Source organism: Apis laboriosa, unplaced genomic scaffold (assembly GCF_014066325.1).
Source record: "Apis laboriosa isolate Shangri-la unplaced genomic scaffold, ASM1406632v1 scaffold42_cov153, whole genome shotgun sequence".
NCBI classification, from domain to species: Eukaryota; Metazoa; Arthropoda; class Insecta; order Hymenoptera; family Apidae; genus Apis; species Apis laboriosa.
This window is the reverse complement of record NW_025223257.1, coordinates 2,824,095-2,848,596: the sequence shown is the minus strand read 5'-3', so window position 1 is coordinate 2,848,596 and position 24,502 is coordinate 2,824,095. Positions and strand designations below refer to the sequence as shown.

The 24,502-nt window shown below is 36.7% G+C and overlaps 4 protein-coding genes across 9 annotated transcripts; 3 read left to right on the top strand and 1 right to left on the bottom strand.

Annotated features, from left to right (window-relative positions):
* Nucleotides 1-294: 294 nt before the first annotated feature.
* LOC122716115 (EGF domain-specific O-linked N-acetylglucosamine transferase) lies at nt 295-3,230 on the top strand. 2 transcript variants are annotated; one of them, XM_043938882.1, is made up of 10 exons: nt 295-896; nt 1,133-1,339; nt 1,407-1,555; nt 1,614-1,777; nt 1,897-2,014; nt 2,074-2,227; nt 2,311-2,511; nt 2,600-2,733; nt 2,802-2,904; nt 2,970-3,230. In XM_043938882.1, exons 1-10 carry the CDS (start codon nt 714-716, stop codon nt 3,225-3,227), a joined length of 1,671 nt encoding a protein of 556 aa, XP_043794817.1. In that variant the 5' UTR covers nt 295-713; the 3' UTR covers nt 3,228-3,230. The 2 variants fall into 2 exon arrangements, with proteins under 2 accessions (XP_043794817.1, XP_043794816.1); XM_043938881.1 differs by having other exon boundaries at nt 296-896; nt 1,894-2,014.
* A 322-nt stretch (nt 3,231-3,552) lies between these two features.
* On the bottom strand, nt 3,553-5,340 carry LOC122716116 (uncharacterized protein At4g17910-like). Its single transcript, XM_043938883.1, has 2 exons — nt 5,229-5,340; nt 3,553-5,151 (listed from the first exon to the last, which is right to left on the bottom strand). Exon 2 carries the CDS (start codon nt 5,122-5,124, stop codon nt 3,553-3,555), a length of 1,572 nt encoding a protein of 523 aa, XP_043794818.1. The 5' UTR covers nt 5,125-5,151; nt 5,229-5,340.
* LOC122716118 (ATPase WRNIP1-like) lies at nt 4,776-7,391 on the top strand. 5 transcript variants are annotated; one of them, XM_043938887.1, is made up of 5 exons: nt 4,776-4,802; nt 5,646-5,961; nt 6,027-6,849; nt 6,921-7,148; nt 7,207-7,391. In XM_043938887.1, the coding sequence occupies exons 2-5, from the start codon at nt 5,776-5,778 to the stop codon at nt 7,302-7,304; spliced, it is 1,335 nt and encodes a 444-aa protein (XP_043794822.1). In that variant the 5' UTR covers nt 4,776-4,802; nt 5,646-5,775; the 3' UTR covers nt 7,305-7,391. The 5 variants fall into 5 exon arrangements, with proteins under 5 accessions (XP_043794822.1, XP_043794821.1, XP_043794820.1 ...); XM_043938886.1 differs by lacking the exon at nt 4,776-4,802 and adding an exon at nt 5,093-5,182; XM_043938885.1 differs by lacking the exon at nt 4,776-4,802 and adding an exon at nt 5,224-5,357.
* Nucleotides 7,392-7,872: 481 nt separating this feature from the next.
* On the top strand, nt 7,873-22,271 carry LOC122716175 (protein slowmo). The gene is made up of 5 exons (XM_043939023.1): nt 7,873-8,033; nt 8,160-8,325; nt 11,313-11,399; nt 20,389-20,562; nt 20,873-22,271. Exons 1-5 carry the CDS (start codon nt 8,002-8,004, stop codon nt 21,107-21,109), a joined length of 696 nt encoding a protein of 231 aa, XP_043794958.1. The 5' UTR covers nt 7,873-8,001; the 3' UTR covers nt 21,110-22,271.
* The last annotated feature ends 2,231 nt before the right edge of the window (nt 22,272-24,502 follow it).

Below are 24,502 nucleotides of genomic sequence, written 5' to 3'. Positions count from 1 at the left end.
AAATCGCATTACGATAATGTTCTAAATCGTTCATAAAACAACGTGTCTTCCATTCTATTTATTCGACTCGATTCGTTACTTAAACGATACGAGAAATAGTTCATCGATATCAAACACGAAATTATGACTGTGTTCAGCCATGTTGAAACTATACATCATGGAAGCAATCGATCGTGCGTGAAAGTAAAGTCCCACGGTTTCCTGTCCCACAGTGTCTCAAGGTGAAAGAACTTGAGGATATCCGCTCCGTATCATACGTGTGAGTACTTTTAATCATTATTTTCACCGTTAAGATATATATACAGGACCGACTATATTACCGATTGGGTTACAACAGGATTTTAAATACCGGTAATGATTTTAAAAATAAAACGAAGACCCTCTAGAACGTTTTTTTCCACGGTGAGCAATGCTCAAGGATAGCTAGATAGGTAGGAAAACGTTAGTTTATACGTGATGTAAGTTTACCGGGTATTCTAACTTCTAGCATTGACTTTCACCGATTCTTTTAAGGAGGCACGCTCGGCGTTCGTGTGGGTGTACGGACGTTCGTGTTGTGTGGACAGAGTACGCACAGTAGATGAGGTCATATACCCATCCACTCTTACAGGTGGTTCCTCCTCCATTCACGCCGATACAGTCACTCCGTAAAGCGAGTGCACGCCACCTTCTCTCAGGGAATCCCGGTTTAATTTTCATTAGTGCATCCCGCTATGATGATCGATTACGCGTTAAATATTAAATACTCAGTGACGATCGTGATGGTGTTCGCGGTCACATCCACGTACAGTAATTACACGGACATTAATCTGCCCTCCGATCACATCAAGTATTACTTCAACTATTTTCCCACGGTAGCCGAAGAGTGCCGCAATAATACCGCCTGTCCCTACAAGGTAATACGCGGTGTGTTAATAACGCGATTATGCAAGGATTTATCGATTAAAGATGAAATTACGCATTCGGTATACACACTTTCGCTCGCATTTTCATTTTTGGTTTTCATTGCTTGCACGAGAGTGTACGAATAGTCGTGGAAGCATCGAGGATTTTGCACACGTGAACGAATTGTAAATAATTCGAGTTAACAAAAGATGAATATTAACGAAGAATTTTTCTTGGAAAAACTTAGGGTAGCCTTGATACCAAAGCTTGTTGGGGTTACGAGCCGAATTGCAAAGCCGAAAATTCTTTTTCCGTTCCTCAATGTCCAGGTGATCACAGAGGATGGGTGACTACGAAAAAAGCACAGGTAGAGACGTTTTACGCTCAAGGCGACTTTGGCTACGTACGCGATCAAAGAAAAGAAATGTCGATTTTTTGTGAACCGTTGTTCGTGGTAAGTTTTATAGACACAGTTCCGATTGTTCTTCAATTCCTATTTCTCCTAACTTTGATCGTTTCAGGATGACTCCTCTCTGGAATGCTCGGAACACATGAGATTCTGCCGAGCAAGGAATATAATGATCAATTTCACGGATCTAATCGGAAGGAAGGAACCTATACGATACAAGATGGATGTCTTAAAAGAAGGTCAAATTGGAGGATACTGCACGTGAGTGAAACATATTAGCAAGCAACGATCAAAGATTTAAACCGTCTCGTTTATCCAGATTAAACGAAAAAAGATTAGAAGAGAACGCGGATCATATTAGTCCATTGCAATCTTGGGGACCCGAACTACGAAATTTCCGCAAATTATCTCGACCACCAATCGTCAATCACGATTGTGATATCGTGATCAAGAAGCCAACATTCGTAATGAAAATAGACGCTAGTAAGTCGTAAGGATGAGTCGGAATGACCGCCATGATCAACAATGGTGTCGTAAAAATCTGTCAAATTAGCGAATATCCCGCATCTCGATCATTTGTCAAAGTCGTTCTGTTTCAGTAGTAAACATGTATCATCATTTCTGCGACTTTTTCAACTTATACGCGTCATTGCACGTAAATCTCTCGCATCCAGCCGGCTTCAATACTGATAATCACATAATGATTTGGGAAAGCTACAGGTAACCGACATCGAAAAAGAAAAACCACGAGATGTTAATGAGTTCTTTGCTACTTTCAGCTATCGTTCTGCGTTCCAAGACGCTTTCGAGGCTTTCACGAGAAACCCGCTGTGGGATTTAAAAACGTTTCGAGGAGAAACCGTCTGTTTCAAGAATCTTGTATTCCCCTTATTGCCGCGAATGATTTTTGGCCTATACTATAATACACCTCTTGTACGATTATTCATTTTTTTTTTCAATCGATGATCGCAAGAATGAGTCGTACGATTGATTTTTATCCATGAATATGATTTTAGATTTACGGCTGTGAGAACAGTGGATTGTTCAAAGCTTTCGGTGAACATGTGTTGCACAGATTGCGTATACCTCTCCATGAAAGGAAAAACCAAAGAATAAGAATCACTCTGCTTAGCAGAGATACACAATATCGAAGAATTCTGAACGAGGATGAATTGGTGAGAGCTTTGAAAGAAAATCCGCTATACAAAGTGAAAAAGGTATCGATTAAAAGATCTCAATATCTAATGATATCAATATCTAAAATGAATAGAAGTATAATGAAAAATCCTTTTTTTTTTTTTTTAGGTAGTTTATAATAAAAAAATATCATTTAAGAAACAACTAGAAATCACAAGAAATTCTGATATCTTTATTGGTATACATGGAGCTGGACTAACACATCTCATGTTTTTGCCAGATTGGGCAGCAGTATTTGAAATGTACGTATGATTGAACAATTTTTTCTCTTTTAAAAAGAAAATTCATCTCACGTATTATTATTATATAGATATAATTGCGAAGATCCAGGATGTTATAAAGATCTAGCTCGTTTGCGCGGTGTAAAGTACTTCACATGGGAAAATAATTCGAAATTAGTGCAACAAGATCCTGTAAGTAATTATTTTTTTCAAATAAAAAATTTCATTTGACACTTATTATGAAAATAATTAAATAGGGTACGCATCCTGATGGAGGAGCGCATGCAAAATTCACGAATTACAGTTTTGATGTTGAAGAATTTTTACGTATAGTTTCGCAAGCTACCGATTACGTAAAAAATCATGATTCGTTTAAAAACTTTATCGCTAAAAAAATCCAACATAAGGAAATGAAAAATCAAACTAGCGCAATGAGTGATGTAAAAAAAAGTGCAACTTCTAAATCGAAAGTAACCGAATTAAAATCCGATACTCAATCCAAAGATGAATTATAATGAATATTTTAGGTAATTTATTTCGATGACAACGAAACATTTGAATGATAGATTCAAGATTACTAGACTTAATATCGAATGAATGAAACGATTTGTTACCAACTAAATGTTTTACTTATTTTTATACATATATATGTACATACTTATTTTATTAAAAAAAAAAAAAAAAGAGCAGCAATAAATATGAAATACAATATGATATGTCTATACAATGGCAGTGTAAATATTTTGAAGTTAATTGTTTACGCCGATTCGTAATTTAATTTTATAAAGTAGAAAATTGCATACATTGCAGTGTGCAATTAGTACATGTCGCACGTTTTATTTATAATTTAATTTGTACCTGTTTTCTGTACAATAATAAAACTGACAATACATTTACAGCCATGTATGCGATCAATATTTGCACAGCATTTAATTCATTTATATATAACGTAGGTACTAACATGTTAATACCACCAGTCATTAAGTTCGAAAATAAAAAGAAAATTAGACCATTGTAATTAACAGCTTCGAATATTTCGATGGTATTTTCTGCTACGTTTTTTTCATATTTATCAGACACGGTTTCTCGTTTATTTTTTATATTCGTTTTTTGCATTTTAGTTTTCTTTTGATCGTACTCTAAATCTATGTTTTTATAAACTAATATATCAGATATTATTTCTATCAAGAGTAATAATGTAAGTATCATAACACCTAAAGTGAGAATCCACATGCAATATCCTGCATTTGCTAAACGTCTAGATACCCTAAAATATGTGTCACAAAATAAAGTAGCTGCACAAGTTTGAGCTGATATTAAAGATAATTTAATACATAAAATCATGGATTCATTATAATTTGCATCAAATTCATATCCAAACAATTTAATATGAATTATTTTAAGTTTATGCTGGAATGGATTTTGTGCTTGTGAATTCTGATAAGTGGAATGAATTAATCTACCAATTGCTACGCCTATTAGATAAAGTCCAACATATCCAGGAACAGATACTACACCTTCCCGGTTAGCAGATACAAAATCATCTCTTGGTTTGTTGCTTAAAACCCATTCTTTTAACCCCTTAGTACTCAAAACATATTCGTGCATCCCCAAAATCCATATTCCTGATAACAATGAATATTTTGAATTGATGGTACTTGTTATAGAACTAGTAAATAGTTTTACAAAAGCAAGAGTTATAAAAAAATTCCAATGAACACCATATTCAGTTACGTGCTTTTGATATCCCAAAATTTCAATTGCAACAGATCTACCAAAACCTAATATTAATAGTGGAATACAACTTCTTGCTGAATATTTTATATTTTTTGATATAGTATGAAAAAAACCTATCCTAGGTTTAGGAGTAAAATCTCTAGCTTCTGGAGCTACTAAAGCATTAGCTAATATAAATAATCCAACACCAGAGTCCATTAAACTATATCCAAATATTTCAGTTTTGGCAAATTTACGAGGAAAAATATGAAAATCTATAGCTAATATACATATTGCTGTTATTATGTTAGTTAATGCTCTGAAATTTGTAATGAAAGGTTTTTTGTTGTAAGCAGATTTTCTATGATGCATTGGTAAAGAATTCAAATTAAATCCTAATATTAAAATATTAATAGCAGATATTGCCATCATAATAAAACACACAATAATAACATATTCAGATAATATAGTACAACATAAAATAGATGGAATTACAATTAATGCAAATTCTATTAAAACTCTAATATTTTTATGGATAACCTCATTGAAAAGACCTATTATAGTTGTAGTCAATAAAATACTACAAATATTTGGCATAATAGCATATATAACTTCTCTGGATGTTGTCCCACCATGACCAGAAATAAATGCTTCTTGTTCTTGACGATAATTATTCTTATTCCACGAATTTGACATGTTGTATAAAGTGAATAATTATTTTTCCTGATGAGAAATTTAAAAAGAGATATTATTGGTAATACAGAATATTATCCAAAAATTTTCCATCAATTTCAACTTACTTAAAAGAACATTATATAAATTTTTATCTTAAAATATTATATATTATATAATTTAAAATTATAAACTCAACTCAACTACAAATGAATCACGTGTATTTATACTGAAACGTGCATGATAAGCAATAAATGGTGCGATGATTTATTTTACTGGCGATTGTCAGTTTTTAAAAAATAATATTTTTAAAATAAAAAAAAAAAAGAAAAAATAAAAAATTTTAAATTTAAAATATTTGTATTTTTCTAATATTCATATTATACAAAATAACCTATACTTTAATAATAGACAACTTATTTGAATATTATGAAAATAAAAAAATTCAAATTGTATCATCATAATTCGTATAGTATATAAAAAAAATTTTAATATGTATATGTAAAGAATATAGAGAATCATGTTGATTTATACTTTTTTTTAAGGGATATAATTTCAAACGAAATATCACAAGAAATACCAAAGAAAACGCCAAAGAAATTTTTTATGAAAGAAGATTAATGAAATAAATTCATTAAAAAATATAAAACCAATACATTGATTAATATAAAAAACATGAATCAACAGCAATCGGTACAAAATCAAGAATTCATTTCCCTTTGTGAAAAAATGAGGCCTGCATGCTTTCACGATTATATAGGACAAGAAAAAGTTGTTGGATCTAATACAATATTACAACAATTATTAACAAAAGGTCATATTCCTAGTATGATATTCTGGGGTCCATCAGGATGTGGAAAAGTAATTATTATTTTTTATAATATTTTAAATATTATTAATACTAATTTTATGAATTATTTTTATAGACATCCCTAACTAATATTATATCAAAGCTAAGCAAAGAAATGCATGGAGAGAAAGTAAATATCATAAATCTTTCTGCAACATCTTCTGGTGTGAGTAACATCAAAAACATTATTAGTATAACAAAAACTGAATCAAAATTCAATCAAATTATTGTAATAATGGATAAAATACATCGTTTTAATAAACTCCAACAAGATATTTTTTTACCACATGTTGAAACAGGCACATTTATTTTAATTGGCACAACTACAGAGAATCCATCTTATAGTTTGAATTCTGCTTTACTAAGTAGATGCCGTATATTTGCTTTAAATAAATTAACAATGTTAAATATTGTAGAAATTCTTTGTAAAGCAATTTCATCAATTAATGGAGAAATATATAATTTTCCTCTCAAAAATTTGTCAACTAATTTAGAAAATAATTTAAATTTTAGTTCTAAACCACATTTTTTTATTAATAAAACAGCTATTGATTGGTTAGCAGAAGTATGTGATGGAGATGCTCGTGTTGCATTGAATGGTTTAGAATTGGCTATTAAAATTAAAATATCAAATAGGCTAAATTCTAATTTTGTTTCAATAACTTTAGAAGATGTTAAAGAAAGTCTTAAACAAGCACATATGTTATCTGATAAACAAAGTAACAATATACATCATTTATATTCTGCTTTACATAAATCAATAAAAGCTGGTAAAGAAAATGCATCTTTATATTGGTTAGCACGAATTATGGAAGTTAAAGAAGATCCTGTAGATATTGCAAGAAGATTAATAAGAATATCAAGTGAAGATATTGGTTTAGCAGATTTAGATGCTCTAGGTATACATTTTGTAGAATGATTCAATATTATAGTAAGTATTATAATGCATACAATTAATTTTTATTTCTAGGCATAGCTATTCATACTTTGCATGGATGTGAAATGATTGGAATGCCAGAATGCGATGTGATTTTAACTCAATGTGTTGTATATTTAACTAGAGCACCAAAATCTCAACTTGTATATAATGCATTAAAACGTGTTGAAAATATTATTATAAATCATAAAGGTCCACAGCCTGTAGTACCATTACATATTAGAGATAGATCAGGACAAGAAAAAATTCATACTACTTTTGGTAAGATGTTAAACACTTAATATGAAATTTTATTATTTTTACTTGATATTCTTTACAGGATTTCATAAAGAAAATGTGTTAACCAAAGAAGAAAACGTTGAAAATTACTTACCACTTGGCTTGCTGCATACTAATTTTTTTTCAGAAGACTTCTAAATTTTTCTTTCTTCTCAACACAAATTTGGAGTATACAATTTTATTTTATACATTTTAACAAATAAAATAATCAAACACTACACAAATCTTATTTATAACTTAGAATATATCACTTAGGAAATCATAAAATTGATATTTTTATTATAATTTGAATAACAATTAATAATATTCAACAATTAAACTACGATTCACTTTGCTTTTGATACTATTACGAAATGACCGCGCGATTTATTATACTTACGAAGTATAAACAAATGTTAAAATTACAAAAATGTTAAAATTATTTAAATTCAAATCTTTCAATCTATTTAGAAAAATACAATAAAAAAAAATATATAACAGAAATTATGATTTATTTATTAATTATGCACTGAGAAACAAATATTATAATTAAATTAAATGTGATTTGACAAGAAAATTTTACGTTTGAATTGATAGAAAACGGCGCGGAACCGTCGACCAATCAAATTTAATTTAAATAAACCTTATTGGTTGCTGAAAACAGGTATACCAACTCTTGATAGATCGATACACAATAAAAGATTAACGTTCATTGGAAAGCTTTCTTTTTCACGTTACATCAGGTTTCGAAGTCAGTGAACGTGCCTCACTGTGTCGAAGTGTAATGTTTTCGTATGATTGTTAATAATTTAAATTATTGTGTTTTCCATACGTTATACTAAAAAATTCTATAAACATGAAGTTGTGGACATCACATCATACTTTTGAGTGAGTGTTTTTTTGTACAAGTTTATTTCTAACTTTCCAAATTTTTCTATAAAAATGTTTTTTGACATTCTTTTAATAGAAAATAAATTATGTGATATATGAAATTTTAATATTTTTCATTTGTAGTCATCCATGGGAAACAGTTGTAAAAGCAGCATGCCGAAAATATCCAAATCCCTTAAATCCATCGGTTTTGGGCACGGATGTTATCGATAGAAAAGTTAAGGATGGTGTTCTTTATTCTCACAGATTGGTTACTACTCAATGGCGTTTTCCTACATGGATATTACCAGTAAGTATTTTAAAAATGATAATTATTAAGATTATTTATACCATATAACGATCAGTATAACCTCTTGAAAAAGGTTATATAGAAGTTATTATTAACTATATAAATTTATTAAAAAATAAATTTAATTTAATAAAATTCTAATAACAAATAAATTTTTATATATATGTATATTTTTTTATATTTTGTCATTGAAGTTTAATCATATAAATAGAATTAGAAGGTTGCAATATGATATTTACATTATATAGTAGATTTTTGATATAATATATATAAATACAATTGATTATACAAAAATTTTGACTTTTTTTTAAATATTAAATCTTTAAATATATCAACGTTTCAAATTAGAAATAATTTTATTAGTTATATTACATTAATTATGCTATTCAATTCTATTTAGTGTTATCATATCATCGTGTTATCTATTTATTATTATCTTATTTTATACATACTTAATAATAATACCTGATACATGACATTTTCTTATATATAAAGTTACGAAAAAAGAAATTTGAAATAATCAATGTATGTTATCCGATATATTTTTATGATTTAATAGTACTTTTAATATATCTGTTTGATTTTAAATAACCTTTATTGGAAAATAAAATCTTTTGTTTTCAATACATAATTAATTGTTGGCAAAATAAAATTCCATTCATCATTGTAAATTTTCCATTTGTTTCCATTAGTTCTTCTATCAGCCACATAAGCGCTGATATCATTTAAAGTTACTCATAATTTTCAAGGTTAAATTTTTATTGGCTGATGAAAGCAGAGAAATATGGAATAAAGAAAATGTTAACCTTGCTAAAACTTATTCACATTATCGATTTTAAGTAAGCATTCTTATAAATACATTACAAATTTATTTACACTTTGCGTTTTTTATCAAAACAACCTTTGATTCTTTCTCAATTTCAAAGCACAAAGAGATTATTTTTATTTCGAAATTAACTTTAAATATTAAGAAATCATATGTGAATTTGTAATTACATTTATAATATTGGACGACACTATGTCACGAGTAATTACGTGCATTGCATACGTAAGTGATTGGCGAAGTGCCGTTTAATGCAAACTAATAAGATATTTATAATAATAACATGTTTACGTAATTTATTATTTTTGAAAAGTACATAGATTTATATTTGACGCGTATAGAGTTTTATTACGTTGCTTCAATTTTTTTAAATGGATTATGCATTTTTATTATCATGAAATGGTAATCAATCGCCAATTATGTAACACATATTTATTACATAATTTTAATATTGATACAATATTAAAAAACGATTAACGTTAATATCAGACTCTTCTATTTCTAAAGCCAATAACTTGTGATACTTGTAATACTTTTAATTAATATTAAAAATAAAAATAATAAATACATATTCCCTTCCCATTTTATATTTTTCACTTATTCATTGTATAATTTTCGCTTTATCCATATTATATCCATTTACCCAAACAATGGAGTTTATTCAAAGTTTAGATATCGTAAGAAATCAATCTGCACGCGGGGTTATGCATCCCTCCTTTACCTGGCAGTAGTTTATAGACAAAACAGTTCGTTGCCGTTTGACCAGCAATCTATACAAACAACGGTAGTATCCAGGAGCAGGAAATTCGAAACTTTCGACAACATGGAGCAAGAAGAAGGTGTGCGAAAGCGAGTTCAGGCTCGAAGCAAGAGGGAATTACAAAACAACGACACCGACCGTATCAACTTTCATAATGAGCACTTCCACCGATGTTACGCTCTTTGGCAATCATCCAACCAGGCACTTGTGTTTTGGAATATATATACCGGAGCCTCCCTTAGGACTACTCTACTCCCTTCATCCCTGTTTCTTCTCCAGTCTCTACGGGGAGAGATTCGAGCTTCGAATCTTTTTCGGCTCGGTGAATTGCTTCCTTTTTGCAGGATTTTCTATAAGCTTTGGCCATTTCGCAAAGCTGTCCTGTTGTACCGGCTCTCTCGCTCGAATGCTTCGAATTACAGTTTCATAACGAATGCATAGTAGACGGAAGGAAAGAAAGAAAAGGAAGGTATCGCCTTCGCATTTAGCCACTCTTGAAATTACTTGACGGGAAGGAAAAGTGCAAAGCCTCGTTTCAGTTTGAGTTAATAGCAACCCTTTCCTTCTGATCCTTGCTTTTTTATTTTTATTATTATTTTTTTTTTTCCTCCTTCTCCTTCCATCTCGACCTGGAACGAAGCTTGTCGAGCCAACTGCCGCATCGACGAAAATTTCTGACTAATTAACAGATGCACTCGAATAACAAGTCGCGTTGGATATTGGAACGGTTACCGATGCGGGTGTGACTTTATAGACATTGTAATAATTGACTGGGTCGCGCAATTAAAGTATAATTAATCAGAGAAATATAATTAATTAGAGGCATGACACGTAGCTTGGCTTTTTGAACTCTGTTAAATTAATTTGATAATTAATTCTTCAATATAAATATTGTATATCGATAATTAAATCTTACATCGATAAAATTAAATTAGTTTTATTACGTGTTTCTATCACGTAATAGTGATAAATCTAAAGAATTTATGATTGTTATATGATGTTTATGATTGAACATGTGTATTTTATATTATTTTTCTATAAATTATTTTTCTTTATTTCTCATTTATTGTTTTTTCAGTTTAATTTTATCGATTCTCTATAATCGATTCTCTCTTATTAACAACCTTTGGACAGCAACTTTCACATGACTCACTTATTAATTATATTCTCTTAAACATTTGTATATATTCTTTAAAAGCTCATAAAAGAAAATATGTTTATTTTTCACGTGCAATTAGATATTTATATATTTATTAAATCATTGATTGATTTACTTTATTTTTTAAATTCTTTAGCACTAATATTCTTTCAATTGTTAATCACTCGTTATTACTTTTTCAATGATATTGATATTCATTGATATGGAATTTTTGTTAAAAAAAATTCTATTTCTTTTTGTTTCAGTTCTTTGGTCATCAAGGTCCATACTTTGCCAGTGAATGGAGTGAAGTTAATCCAGAATCTAAAGAAATGGTAGTCAGGACGGTAAACGTAAGTTCATTAATATTTCCATATAATTTACATAAATTATTTGGAATTATTTATTTGATTTGATCGGTCAGGCGACTTTTAGATTAATCAAATACTTTGAAAAATTTACGATTATGCATATTACAATAATATTTTATATTAATGATGCATTAACGCGTTATCGTACGATATTCCGGAAATAGTTTGCCGGTTCGTTTCCACTTAATTCATATCGTTAATCGAAATATCATGTATAATGTTTAATCAGACGGATGAGTGTTTCTGTGAAGCATGCTTTTACGGAGATTTCATTACATTTGCTCTTTATTACTCACATATTACTCGACAAAGTACTCTGACCGCATTTGTAATTTATCTTCGCGAAACGAGATAAATGGAGGATGAATAAATCGATATTCACTCGTGCAAATGTTGCTTTGCACTTCGATATCGGATCATCGAATCGCGTTACATCTAGCGTTCCATCTAATTGAAACGAATAATTCGACGATAAAGCGTGAGGAAAAAAAAAAAAAAAAAAAAGAAACGAGCAACGAATGTATCTTCAATTTTCAAACATGTACACGCATCCCACTCGGGGGAACATTTTAATATTTCACACGATCGGGATCCACACTATTCCTTTCCGTGCTTGCATTAGCAATTCATTTGAACGGTGAAAATAAATTTGATGAACGAAGTGCAACTCTGCTCGCCCCGCACACGCATGCGAGGCCACTCAATGCACCTATCCGTGTAATCGAACAATCAATATATTCTCAATTCCATTCGAATCGAGATCAGCAAGAGTAATTGGAAAATAGGTTGATGAAATTTCACCTGTAGAATTACACACATCGGGTTTCCCCCCTACGACACGCGCCCCATCGCTTATACTTGTAATACGGTACGTAATCGAAAAATATCTGCGAGGATTCGCGCATGTAACACGTGCAATTTTGCATTTTGAAAAATAGCTGCCGACAAAAGCGACACGAACCATTCTATTCTTCACCGGTGCAATATTTACCGGGAGGAAAGTTATGGAGGAGTGGAGAGCTTCCAGTTCGAGTAGCAGATACATTTACTGGAGTTATAAGCGCGGGAAGAGATCGGCGCATCTTAGGGTCGGGGCATGTGTAGCATCTAGAATGTTGGATATGATAGGTTATTGATGCGCGCATTACCGGGGGTTGCATAGCTTCGTGGTCTCCTTCGGAGGTATGTAGCGGAGGTAGAAGGGATGTTTCGGGAAGACAGGGCGGAAAATGTTGGGTTAGGAAAAAGGAAAGGGGAAACAGCCATTCTTCGTCGTTCTCTCTCTCTCTCTCTCTCATCGAAGATCGTTCCCCCACGCTTTCTCGCACGATTTTCAACCGAAAAAGTAGAAAAGAGAAACCGGAGATGTTCGATGCATTACAGGTATGATGGACGATCCAGCAGGTAGCGTTGTTGTGCAAAAAGTGCAGCCTTTCCATCTACAAGGAGTTGCCGTCGCGTCGTTTTTTTTACCTATCGACCACACGAACAATGCTATGGTGTGGTACGTAGGTATTTAGATTTGCACAAATTTGTGCTTTTACACCGACGCGAAAAAAAGCTCCTCGTTTCGTTCTTCCCGTCGTTTCCTTTTGGATCATCGTCGCGTGGTTAACGAAACGACAGAACGCTTTAAAATTCGGCAAAGTATCCGCATTGAGGGAATTTTTAGTAAAAATATCAAAGAGACGTACACGTGAAAATTCGCGGCCGACTTGTTGCGTAAATATTAACAGCGTAACACCGCGTGCAAGCTACCACCTGTCCCATTCATCAGCTGTTTTATATGTAACTTTGCTGTTTGCCTCTATACATCAAATATGATGCGTAAATGATGGTGGAACGAGATACAACACGGATACCGCGGATACACGTGCTTGTTGAATACCATGTTTGGATAAATTATGCGCCGCCCTTTGGTTTCTTTAAAGTTATCAGTTATTTAAAATCGCATTTCGAAACGTTATTGTGCGATCGGAGGTAATAAATCTTTAAAAACGGGGGTTTATTACGCAGCTATACTAGAGTGCAATGAATTCCCAGAAATAATTTCTAGCTAATATATATGATACGATTAAATACCCATAACATAAAAAATATATTTATTCAACGCGCATTCAATGAAAATTGCGCAAAATTATAGAGATCGAAAAGATATCGAAGATATTATTCTATGTTATTCCTTCGGCTTCCAATCAACTTGCCTTTTTTTTCCTTTTCACCGAATGGCGAAGAAAATACAGGTAGCCTTACAGATTAGCCCGATATATCAAACGCACGGAATACCCATCGCGAGTAATAGGGGAATTTCCACGTCACGCGGGCCGTTCGTCTTGCAGAAATACGCAGGACTCCTCTTTCCTACTGTCGTCTTTCCAATTAAGCCGAGGAAGGTTTCGCGTTGTGATATTTCCTCGCTGATCGTCCCCGCGCTCGCGTAATCTACGGGGACGCGTTTCCGCGTCACTCCCTCACCTAGGCTAGGGTTAGAGATGAGATTCAACTAAAATTGAACAATCCCCGGGCGGGATGTCAACGCTTTCTCCGCCTGTGCCCGCCCTGGGCGAGTGTACGCGTGAGCGATGCACGGTGCGAGATGCATCGCTCTATCCCCTGCCCTCGAACACGCACCCCTCTTTCTCCTCCCCTAACGTACGAAACGCCGCGTACACAGGCGGACAAACGAACATTGCGAGAGAGGAACGGTAGCGGCACGGGCGATATAGGTATTCTACATAAGCTCGTGCAGAGTCCAGGTTATAACCTATCCCCGTCGAATCCCAAGGGGGAGATATCTTTTAGCAATTTACCCGCCCCTCCCCTCCCCGCGCGTAGCGGGATGCTGATGCATACGTTACGCGGGATGCATACGTATATATCGTTGAAACCGGTTGAAACGGTAATGCGGCATCGTATCGTTGAACCTAAACGCGTCCGGCGTATATGCGTCGGGGGTTGGGCATAATGGGCTCGGGTCTCTATCAGGCCGTTGCTATCGGTCAGTCTACTTGGCCGGTGCTTGCATATTTTTCGGTTGAGTTCACGGATGCGCGTGTGCAGAGGATCCCTTGAAGAAGAGATCCATCTATCGGGTGTCGATTCGCGAGGAAGGGAGGGGGATAGATCGGGGCGCAACTGTAAATATCGTGACGTTGTAGAATCGCGTATCGTTAATCTAAAACAATGGCCGCGTTACCGTCTGGGGAATCCATCGGTTATGTTCCGGTGAATAGAACCGTTTGACAGAGAAAAAAAAAAAAAAAAAAAAAATGATGAAACATTTTCCCCGTGGTGCAGGTGGATGGGATATTATCGGATTATCAAACGGATATATTGCAGGCGTGCAACACATGACGCGCGATCGCGTTAAGTTAATCGTGTTATTATTTAAAACGCGTTGTAAAGCGTCCATGTGACTTCCGGATTCGTTCATGCGTGGATAAATGTTTTACAACTGTTGATGCAGATTGATGCGTCTAGTGGGAATCCCGTGCAGTTTTTTTTTTTTTTTTATTATTATTAAACTGATATCGTTGCGCCGATCTTAATCACGGATAATATGACAATGAAAACAATGAAGTATTATAGTATCGTTCCCGTTTTTTAACAATAAATTTCATTTTTTCAAAATGAATTATTATTTCAGTTATTTCTTTATCATTTAATTAAACTCTCGAGAGATCTTTGATATTATAACTCAATCATCGTATTCTCTACTTAACACATTTTTCTGACATCAAAACTGATAAGTATCCTCTATTATTTCCCAAAGTTGTATAGTCCCGAGTTATACAGTTAGTTAAAAATTGATGGAAATGTAAAGGTGTCTGAAAAAGATAGAAATAAATATTTCAGTTCAGAGACACGAATCCATCCAAGTAGTACTAAATAGTACTCAGTACTTTGTTCTACGTACATAGTTCGCGAGAATCGTAATTGAAAGTAGAAGGCGATAGATCAATCGAATCTCTGGTAGAGTAGAATATCTCGCGCGATACGTTGCCGGACACGAAGGAAACCGGAACAATATTTTACCGGCGACAACTCGTGTATTCTCTCTAACGATCCTTCCTTCGTCCTGCCACGAATTTCCGTGCGTGCGAGCGCGAAAATCCAAGACACGAGGGGGGGGGGGGGGCGAGATACAAGTATATCAGTATACGGGTGGGAGGGGTATCAAAGGGGATACGGCATCGGACGAGAATTAATAACTCGTGTATCGGTTATGTATCCTAGCCCCCCCCCCCTCCGCTCATAGACTCCCCGTGGACTTTTCTGATGGAGATCTCGAGGGGTTGCGTTTGAATCGCGCACGATGCTGACTGAACGTGCCACCGACTGAATTATTGTACGCGCGGATCTCTAAATCATAAAAACAACAAATTGCACGCAGGTGAACGGGTATTCGTTGGTAAATTCGTATTCGTGGAACATGAATGCGTAATAGCGTTTGCGTACGTACTTTTATACGGACATATTTTGTCACGGCCAACGCTACCAATTTTTTGAATCGATTGAAATATGGGGAGTCAGGGATGGGCCAACTTAATGAAAAATGATTAACTTTTGGAGTGGTATTCGCGCGACAAGCTGGCACGACGCTCTCTTGCACACGCTTCAACTCGACGAAGCCCCTTAATCCCTCCAAACTCTCTCGTCTGCTGCGCGTTGTCACGCGACACCCTCATCGAAATATTTCCCGCTGAGATGATCCACCACCATAGTTTCGTCGGGAAAGTTTTCGAGAATGGATATTAATGATCTCGCGACAGTGGATGGATTAAGCTGGGGGAAATGAAAATGCGTATCGCGCGTGTACGCGTTTTCGAGGATACTTTGTCACTTTGTGAAAAATTTTACATTCGACGCGTTGGCAAGACAAGTATTCTCCTCTAGCTATCGACGTAGCTATGTTATTATATATATCGTAGATACTTTCGATCGATTCGCGTCAATTTCTATTTAATTTATCCATTGAAATCGATTACTATTCAATATGTATATATTTGATATAAATTTTGCGTTCGTTACTCTTCCGAATGTTTCATAAGCTGCGGTGAGTATCGATTCGGGCTAGGGATATGGACTCTTGTTTGTTCAGAAATGTACATAGACGTGGAAACAAGTAATTGAATTGAACGTAGGATGAAACCGCGCGTATCCATCCAACTGTAGAATCAGATGACTGGAAGCCCCCGTTTACATGATCTAATACGGATTTGTCAGCACACGATTCCCAATCTGGCCAAAATCCGCTGAAATCGGCGATTATCAGTGCAGAGGAGAAAGCCCGAGGCACGAACTCTATTCGAGGTCGATCCAGTTTCCGACGTTGCGTCCTACTAGATTTGGACTTCCGGCCGTGGCACCCTCTCGAGGCATCGAATCGGGAGCATACCTTCGCTCGAACAATGCTGCCTCCAGCTGTGGATCTGTCAAGTCCTCTCAATTATTCGACGATGCTAATTACTGCTCAGTGAAGAACGGCCTATAACCACCCTTCGCAAACCAACTTCGGGTCTACCCTTTCATTCTCTCCTCGTTATATCGACCAAAAAATTAAACGGAATCGCCGAGAGAATTTTCGATTGGAAAACGAACGTTCGCGCGATAGTTTATATCTCACTCTTCTCTAATTTAATTTCTTTAGGGAAAAAAAAAAAAAAAAGAAAGAAAAACTCTGAAAGAAAATTTTTTTACTTTTTTTTTCTTTTCTTTCTTTTTTCATGTGTTATGAATTTCGAAATGAAACGAGAACGTAATCTCCGTTTTAATCTTTCGATCCCGAGTTAAAAAAAAGGAAATCGAAGGAAATGCTAAACAAAAGTTATATTCGATAAGAAGGGAAGTTTTTATCCGTGATTAGGATTACGTTGAATTTTGCGGAGCCACGTGCCTCGAGTGTATATCCCTTTCTTTATACCGCGGTCTTGATTTTAGTTAACGACTTTCACCCCTAACTGCGCTACTAAACGTGACCATACCGCAATGCCGCGGTAAATGAAAAGCAAACGCCGTGCTTGCTACGGAGACCGAGGGATTGGCAAACATCGGTTTCGACGCGCGGCTGATGAAAAAAATTTCAATTAACCGATGCACTAGATCGGGGGCGGGAGGGGGGATAGACAGGATCGACGATGTACGCTTTTCGTACTCTCTACAGGCTGGCCGTGGCAAAAAAAGTGAAAATTAATTACTTCGTCGTTGACGCCAGAACTGGAAGAGGGATCGATCGTTCGCTTGATAGGATTAAATCGCGCGCCACCCGTTTACCTTTTCCACGTGTCTTCCTTCCCTATTTTTTTTTTCTTTTTTCTTTCTCCTCCTCTCCCCCCTTCTTTTCTCATTTTTAGCTTTTCTCATTTTCATTTTTTATCGCGGCCGATACCAACGGCGCATCAGTCTTGTTTTTTCTGGACACAGTTGATGACACACAACGAAAAATGATTACGTTGTTCGTTGTGGCGAAAGAGTGGAGGAAGAGGGGGGAGTGGATTGGCTATCTCGCGGACAAAGTTCTTCTTTCGATGCCTCCCCGTGGAAAAGGGATTTATCTCGACGTTGAGGAGAAAGAGTCGAAGGCGTTTCGAAGATTCTCGGGCAAAGTAGGGTGAACTCGAAGCGGATTTTTATTCTCGAGTAAACTTGGACGAGAATTATATTTTATACGAAGTTTTAACGCTACGATTATGAAGTTACGAAGGACAGTAATGAAGATGATAAATTTATTATTAACGTTTGTCTTCTTTTTATTGTTTTCTTTTCTTTCTTTCTTTCTTTCTCTTTCTTTCTTTCTTTCTTTTTAATTATGGTCTCGAAGCTTTTTCTTTTGATTCTTGGGAGAAATAAAGGAGACGAAGGATGTTTTTTCATTTGACGTCTAATCACGGTGATTCTCAGTTTCGCGTAAAGCGAGCCACGCTCTCGTTACCGCGCTTAAAAACGCGTCCTTATCACGTTCAGTGTTGCTCGTTACGAAAGCTACAATGAAACCATCCGTCCCTCCAATTACACCCTCTTCCATCTTCTTTATTTCTCCTTTCTTTATTTCCTCCATACACTCGAGGCTTTTCCGGAACCAATGTTCTCGAAACGTTTAAATGATAAAGAACGCGAAGTGCTAATTATTTACACTGAAAAGAATCCTATTTACACCATTCACGTACAGCTTCTACTGAGAAAATTACTTCGTGTCTCGTTCAACGAGCTTTGAAAATCGTACCTTCTCTCGGCAAAAACTTTAAAACTCGGCCGAACGAACCGAGTTTTTTTTTTTTTTTTTGCAACTAACTTTTCACCGGAATTAAAAAAAGAAAAAAAGAAAAGAAAAAAAAATTATCCTCGATGTTTATTCCTCTCATTATACAATCGTCCGTATTTTTAAGTAAATAACGAACTGAATGAAAAGAGCAAGGTAAAAAAAAAAAAAAAAAAAAAAATAAAAGAAGAAAGAAAAAAAGAATCGAGGCAAGCAGACGTAACGGTCGTGTAACGTCAATAGAGATTCTATCGACATCGAGAACAAAGAACTGTATTCGACAGCGTTGAACGCGCCTCAATAGCGATTCCCCAATGGCTGACGAATTAAACCATCCGCATTTTCCCTAAATCTCGATCCGCGTAATTGATGAAACGCCGGTTGAAGCGAGGCGTTAATTTTTTGATCTCTTCCGATTGTGCCGGGGCGATGAGGCCGTAAGACGGGGTAGAGGGGTTGGAGGGTTGGAGGGGGCAGGATTGGGGAGGGGGATGGTGTGTAACACAGTCGACTTCACTGATTGCCAATATGGCGGAGGGTATGGAGCCTCTCTATCTCGATCAACGCGGATCCACAATGTGCCGCGGGCGTTAATTCCCCCGTGAAACGTATTGCACCCCCGCGATTCAATTGTTCCAGCTTCGCGGCCGCAACGGTTCGTGCCGCGGTGCCGCGAACGAGTGCGACTCATAATGATGTAATTTTCCAAGTGGTGGGCGTATCATTGTTGTTGCACCCCCGCCAGACGTGTTCATCGTCCCCGCTGAGTGAGCGAACTCGTGAAACGTTACGACACGCGAATATCTCGTTGGGCTCTCCTCTTTGATCGCGATTCTTTTGCCCTGGTTTTGCCCTCTTCTTGCTTTCCACCGTTGTTTCGAGAACCGTTGTTGATTACACGGTGTAGGACTTTTTTTTTTTTTTTTTTGCGAAGACTTTTTCCTCCCTCCCCCTTCTGCCTCGAAATTAAAAGTTTCTTTCCGGAAATTCGAAGGGCGTGTTATGCCGTGTACATTGGAAGTAATATATATAATCTCTTCCCGGAGATAAAAACAAGAGCGGATAGCTCGCGCTCGAATTTTTTATCGGTACTCGTAGCAAGGGTGGAGAATGCACAGTTGCATCCCCGTGCATGTTGTGCCAACGATACACGTGAAATTGTGACCATTTATTATGGATCCGCGCTATCATTTGTTCACGTGTATGTGCGTTTTAAAATTTGATCAAAGCTAGTGGAATTGTTGCGAGGCGTCGTTACAATTTCAACGTGAAAGGAAAGAATGGGGAGAACGGAGAGACGGAGACGGGTTGTCTTTTGAATAATTCCAGAACGTGGGGGAATGTTTTATTTAACGATCGGTGAACGGGATAACGAAGCTTTAAACGAGTTGGAATACAATGTCGGGTAAATGGTCAAACGGTTGCATCGATTTTGTTCCGCGACAAGGAGCATCATGTAGCCCGCCCCTCTAGTCTTTATTTCGTTGGCATCGATTATTCAAGGCAACGCCGTCACTTTCGCGGAAACGTTTTATCTCGATAATGCTCGCCAGCCAACCTTCCGCCCGAGGGTTGTTAACCCCCAATGTCGAGTCGTACGACACGCGATGGATACGAGAAACACGTAGGTAAAAATAAGAGAGTTTCAGCATCTAATGACAAGAATTGCGAGAAATTTTCTTCCTATGTCCATAATTTTTCTTTTGCTTCCAGATAAGCTTGGGCAAGCACGTTTCGGTCGGTGAGGTGGTCACGTATACGCCACATCCGGAGAATCCGGAGACAACGCTTTTAACACAACAGGCGGTCATCTCTATCCAAGGGGTACCGCTCATAGATCATTTAGAGAGGTTACTGACAATGACGATAGAACAAAACGCGAATAAGGTAAAAAAAAAAATTTTACGATCCAGTTATATAGATCCCCCAGTTAGTACAGATCCCTTCGAATATTGTTTCGAATAATCGAAAGATTTCCAGTTTTCAAGTTTGAGTTTTGCATCCTGTTGCAAGTTATGAAATTGTTGCACATTATTGAAGAGGAACGAAGTTGTTAATAGTCCAAGAAGCAAGCGCGTGCAGATTTCTTCACCGTGTGCAATGATTTCGTAACGATTCGTTTATTATTCCGAAGTGGCGATAAGTGCGATGTAATTCGCACGGTAACAATGCGTCTTCGCATCCGATTACGTTTCAGGGTCGTCAAGCAGTGGAATGGGTCATCGAGAAACTCCAAACGGAAGTGAAAGATATCGCGTCCTCCGCCGCGAAATCGACAGATGATCTGTTTAATCAAACACGTCGTCAATTGGACGACATCACGAATATAACGAAACAGGGGATGGAAGATATACAAAACGTGGCGAAAAAATCGTTCGACGAATTCCAAAATTTGACGGTGCCTCCGCCATCTCAATCGATACCAAAGTTGTAGCTAATATATCACGTTAGCTTCAATCTCTTTAACTAACGCTACGTATATCTTCGATGGAACGATTGTGAATGAAATAAAGTGATTCGTCGACAGAGAGAATTCTATTTGTCGTGTTTCGATGCTGATAATTTAAAAGATACACACGGGAGGAATTTCTATATTCCACTGCCTTATAATAATCGTATATAAATACGACAGTTTTCAATGATTTTACGCATCGAATCTACTACTCGCGGGGTTAGTAAAATTATTTTAGGAAAAAGGAATAAATTATTTAAATGAAATTTTCATACGAACATTTATATCGTTTAGGATTCAAAGAAAGACTGAGACGCGTGATATTCTTCTTTTAGCGAACGAGAGTAAAAATACAAAGATCAAGATATATTTTATCGAGTAAAAATATAATATTGCGACAAAATTTGTAAATGCGCCAATCGTTCCGCAGAAGTTAAAAGAGCGGCTTAGTGAAAGAGATGTTGCTGCGGCAAGAATGATTAAACAAAAATATTTGCCAATATCGCAATTTCGATATCGAGGATTGCTTTTGGAAAGATATTGTCAAGTTTCATTGGCTCGAAACGAAACTGAATTTCATTCAAAAGAAAATTGACCAAAAAGTATACCATCTACGTACTATTTGCAAGGAAACGTCATGTACGTGTTGTGTACGAGATTCGAGACTCTACGAATATTTATTCCAAATGCTTATCTCTTTAGTCTCTCATTTTTGTTTAAGTATTATTACTCTTACGGAATACATTGAGACGTGATTCGTTGCAAAGCACTGTTGAAAACTATGTTTTCAGTTTAATCGGTGCTATATCATTTTTTCTTAGTATTGAATTCTCATGTCATGTTCCAAATAATATCGAAGAAATATTCTTTTTTCCATTATTTGCTAAGCATTCTAATGTCCACTCGTGGCTTGTGCTTCAATTACAGTGTAGTTAATTTAGCAAGTAAATCGAAATGTAAATTATATAAAAAAAAAAAAAGGCATAACGAAATAGATGTTTCAATTCATAATATAAAAATTAGAGCAACACCACGTATTCATGTCAATTGACCGGGATCTAAACCAAAGCTTAGATTCGTCTACTCTGATACTCTATTGAATTGGAAACCAGAGAAGATGGAAATACATTTATTTTTAAATCAATTTCCAATTCATTTTACTTTTCATCGATATTATAATTAATTACGTTTCAACGTCAAATTCAACGGTTTGAAGCAAGAACATGAGAACGCATAAATCGTTTTCGATCAAGCCTTTTTTTTTTTCTTTTTCTTTTTTTTTTGTAACGCTCATCTCGCGAAGTGAAACGAAAATAAGAAAAATCATCGTTGAGAAACGTTAGTCGTCCCAGGTGGGTTCGTCGATACTCGTCGTATCATTTTGAAATCGCGTGCCACGAAATACCCGATTTCTCTCTCTCTCTCTCTCTCTCTCTCTCTCCTCGTCCTCCTCGCTCCTTCTCCTCGATCTCCCCGAGGGAATATTCGCGCGAGTCAGCGAACGATTCCACGCGTCGAACGGGGAACGAAACACGCTCGTATCATACGGGCCAAGTATCGATTCAACGATGGAGGACCGGTCTCGACATTCCGCCCGAGCAATTTCCACCCAAGTGGAATTTCGACCGGGTCATTATTGTTCTCGGCGGTCTAGAGACAATTTCCATTCGGTTTACTCAAATCTGGCCAGCCAACTACTACTCTCTAGGTAAGTAGAGAAAGAGAAACAATGGGAGGGGGCGAATGAGTGGGAGAGAGAGCGAGGATGAGATGGATTATGGGATCGTGGACGCGTTTGCAATCGGTGCGCAGGAAACGGACGAAATTTGACATCAGGCTTGACCGGTGGTATGTAAGAGATAATTGATGACGTTACGGTTCATCGCTCGGTTACCGGACATGGACAAATATTGACAGCTTCCGATCGGAGAGGGGGCCAGCCAGGAGAGTATCCTTTGTAGGTGGCTCACGCACGTGGTCTCCACCTACCTCGATGTCGATTCGGTTTTCCTGTCGAATCGGCCTCCGCTTAACCCCCTCTATGTTAGTAAATCAACGTTCTCTGGACGTGCATGTCGAGCAAGTTTCGTAAATTAAAGTGGCCTCGTTTGTCCCTATAAAGCTTGCTAGCTGTGGCTATTGCTTGCACGTGACGTTCCGCTCCACGCTTTGAGGACAAAGTGGCAGTTTTCCCCTTTGCCTCACTTTTATTACAACCGGGAGGGGGAGAGGGAGGGACGTCTTCGTGCCACTTCGGTTGGAACACAAAATTGCAGCCGGAAACTTAAGCCCGGAAACTTGAAGAGTTCTCTGGGGCCGGTGAATCGGGGACGAGTGGTGGAGGCAAACGTGGCCACCTCGCGTTGCGCCCGAGATATTAGTTTTCGTGGCTATGATGGCCGGATGACGTCGCAGTTGCGTTGTTCATCTTTAATTGCTCGTGCCTGCCAATTCTCTCGCTCGGCTATTTTGCGGGCGAGCGCGCCTCCTTCAAAGGAGGAGGTCGCTATGCTGGTAAATCGGTTCGTAACGAGTTTCGGAAAATTCGATTAGGCAGCTTCCTTATCCTGCGGTGGAAGCGTTCCCCGATCGTTTGCGGCGAGACAAAGGATCGCTTGTTATCCAACTGTTAATGTCCTTCCACTCCCCGTATAATTGCTTCCCCTTCCCGATTCGATCTATCTCTAAAACTTTGTACCATTAACCAACCGGCGGCTGACCCGGGACGCGTTACTTTTTTCGGCTGGAAAAAAAAATTATTTGATTTCGAAATAAACGCTCGAAGAGAGTGAGAACGCTCTGCCGAGTTGTTTGAAAGCCACTCTCCACGAGCTTTCTCCACGAGAAGGGATACGATTTTCAAGGCTGCCCCTTGCCTGTTCCATTTTCCATTCGCTTAGCTCGAGCTCGGGGGGGGGGGGGGGGAGAAAAGGAGAGCTTCAAAGGCTCGAGCGACTGTCGAAAAGGCTCATGGTTTACACATCGTGACGATACTTTCTCGTCAAGGCTCGTAAAAGCTCTCGGGGACGATCGACTGTAAAAGTCGGCGACACGGTCAAGAAGATCCTTCTTGATTTCCCGCTTCTCGATTCACGAGCCGGTGAAAAACCACACTCCGCACATATTATTCTCGGTCGCTGCTCCGTGTATTATCCATTCTTTTCCGTTTCCAAGTCTTTTCCATTGTTCTTTACGAGAAGGCCAGGAGAAAGGAATCCCAAATTGTTCCTGGATAGTTGAACATTTTCTTCAAAGCGATAAATTCCTCTGCTTGTTTCCCACTTGCTTTTTACCACGAATTCGAGGGTTCGTTTCGAAGTTCGAACGGTTTTGCAGAAATTTTCCAGAGTTACGGGAATAATCCTTTCAGTGAGA

Bases quoted from the DNA above. Each gene is read 5' to 3' on its own strand.
- LOC122716115 (XM_043938881.1), top strand. From the start codon at position 714: ATGATGATCGATTACGCGTTAAATATTAAATACTCAGTGACGATCGTG. The intron at 1,556-1,613 runs GTGAGTGAAACA...TCGTTTATCCAG, and splicing joins CAAATTGGAGGATACTGCAC to ATTAAACGAAAAAAGATTAG. The intron at 2,734-2,801 runs GTACGTATGATT...ATTATTATATAG, and splicing joins TGGGCAGCAGTATTTGAAAT to ATATAATTGCGAAGATCCAG.
- LOC122716175 (XM_043939023.1), top strand. From the start codon at position 8,002: ATGAAGTTGTGGACATCACATCATACTTTTGA. The intron at 8,034-8,159 runs GTGAGTGTTTTT...TTTCATTTGTAG, and splicing joins ACATCACATCATACTTTTGA to TCATCCATGGGAAACAGTTG. The intron at 11,400-20,388 runs GTAAGTTCATTA...TTTTGCTTCCAG, and splicing joins TGGTAGTCAGGACGGTAAAC to ATAAGCTTGGGCAAGCACGT.
- LOC122716116 (XM_043938883.1), bottom strand. From the start codon at position 5,124: ATGTCAAATTCGTGGAATAAGAATAATTATCGTCAAGAACAAGAAGCA.
- LOC122716118 (XM_043938887.1), top strand. From the start codon at position 5,776: ATGAATCAACAGCAATCGGTACAAAATCAAGAATTCATTTCCCTTTGT. The intron at 6,850-6,920 runs GTATACATTTTG...TTTTATTTCTAG, and splicing joins AGCAGATTTAGATGCTCTAG to GCATAGCTATTCATACTTTG. The intron at 7,149-7,206 runs GTAAGATGTTAA...TATTCTTTACAG, and splicing joins AAAAATTCATACTACTTTTG to GATTTCATAAAGAAAATGTG.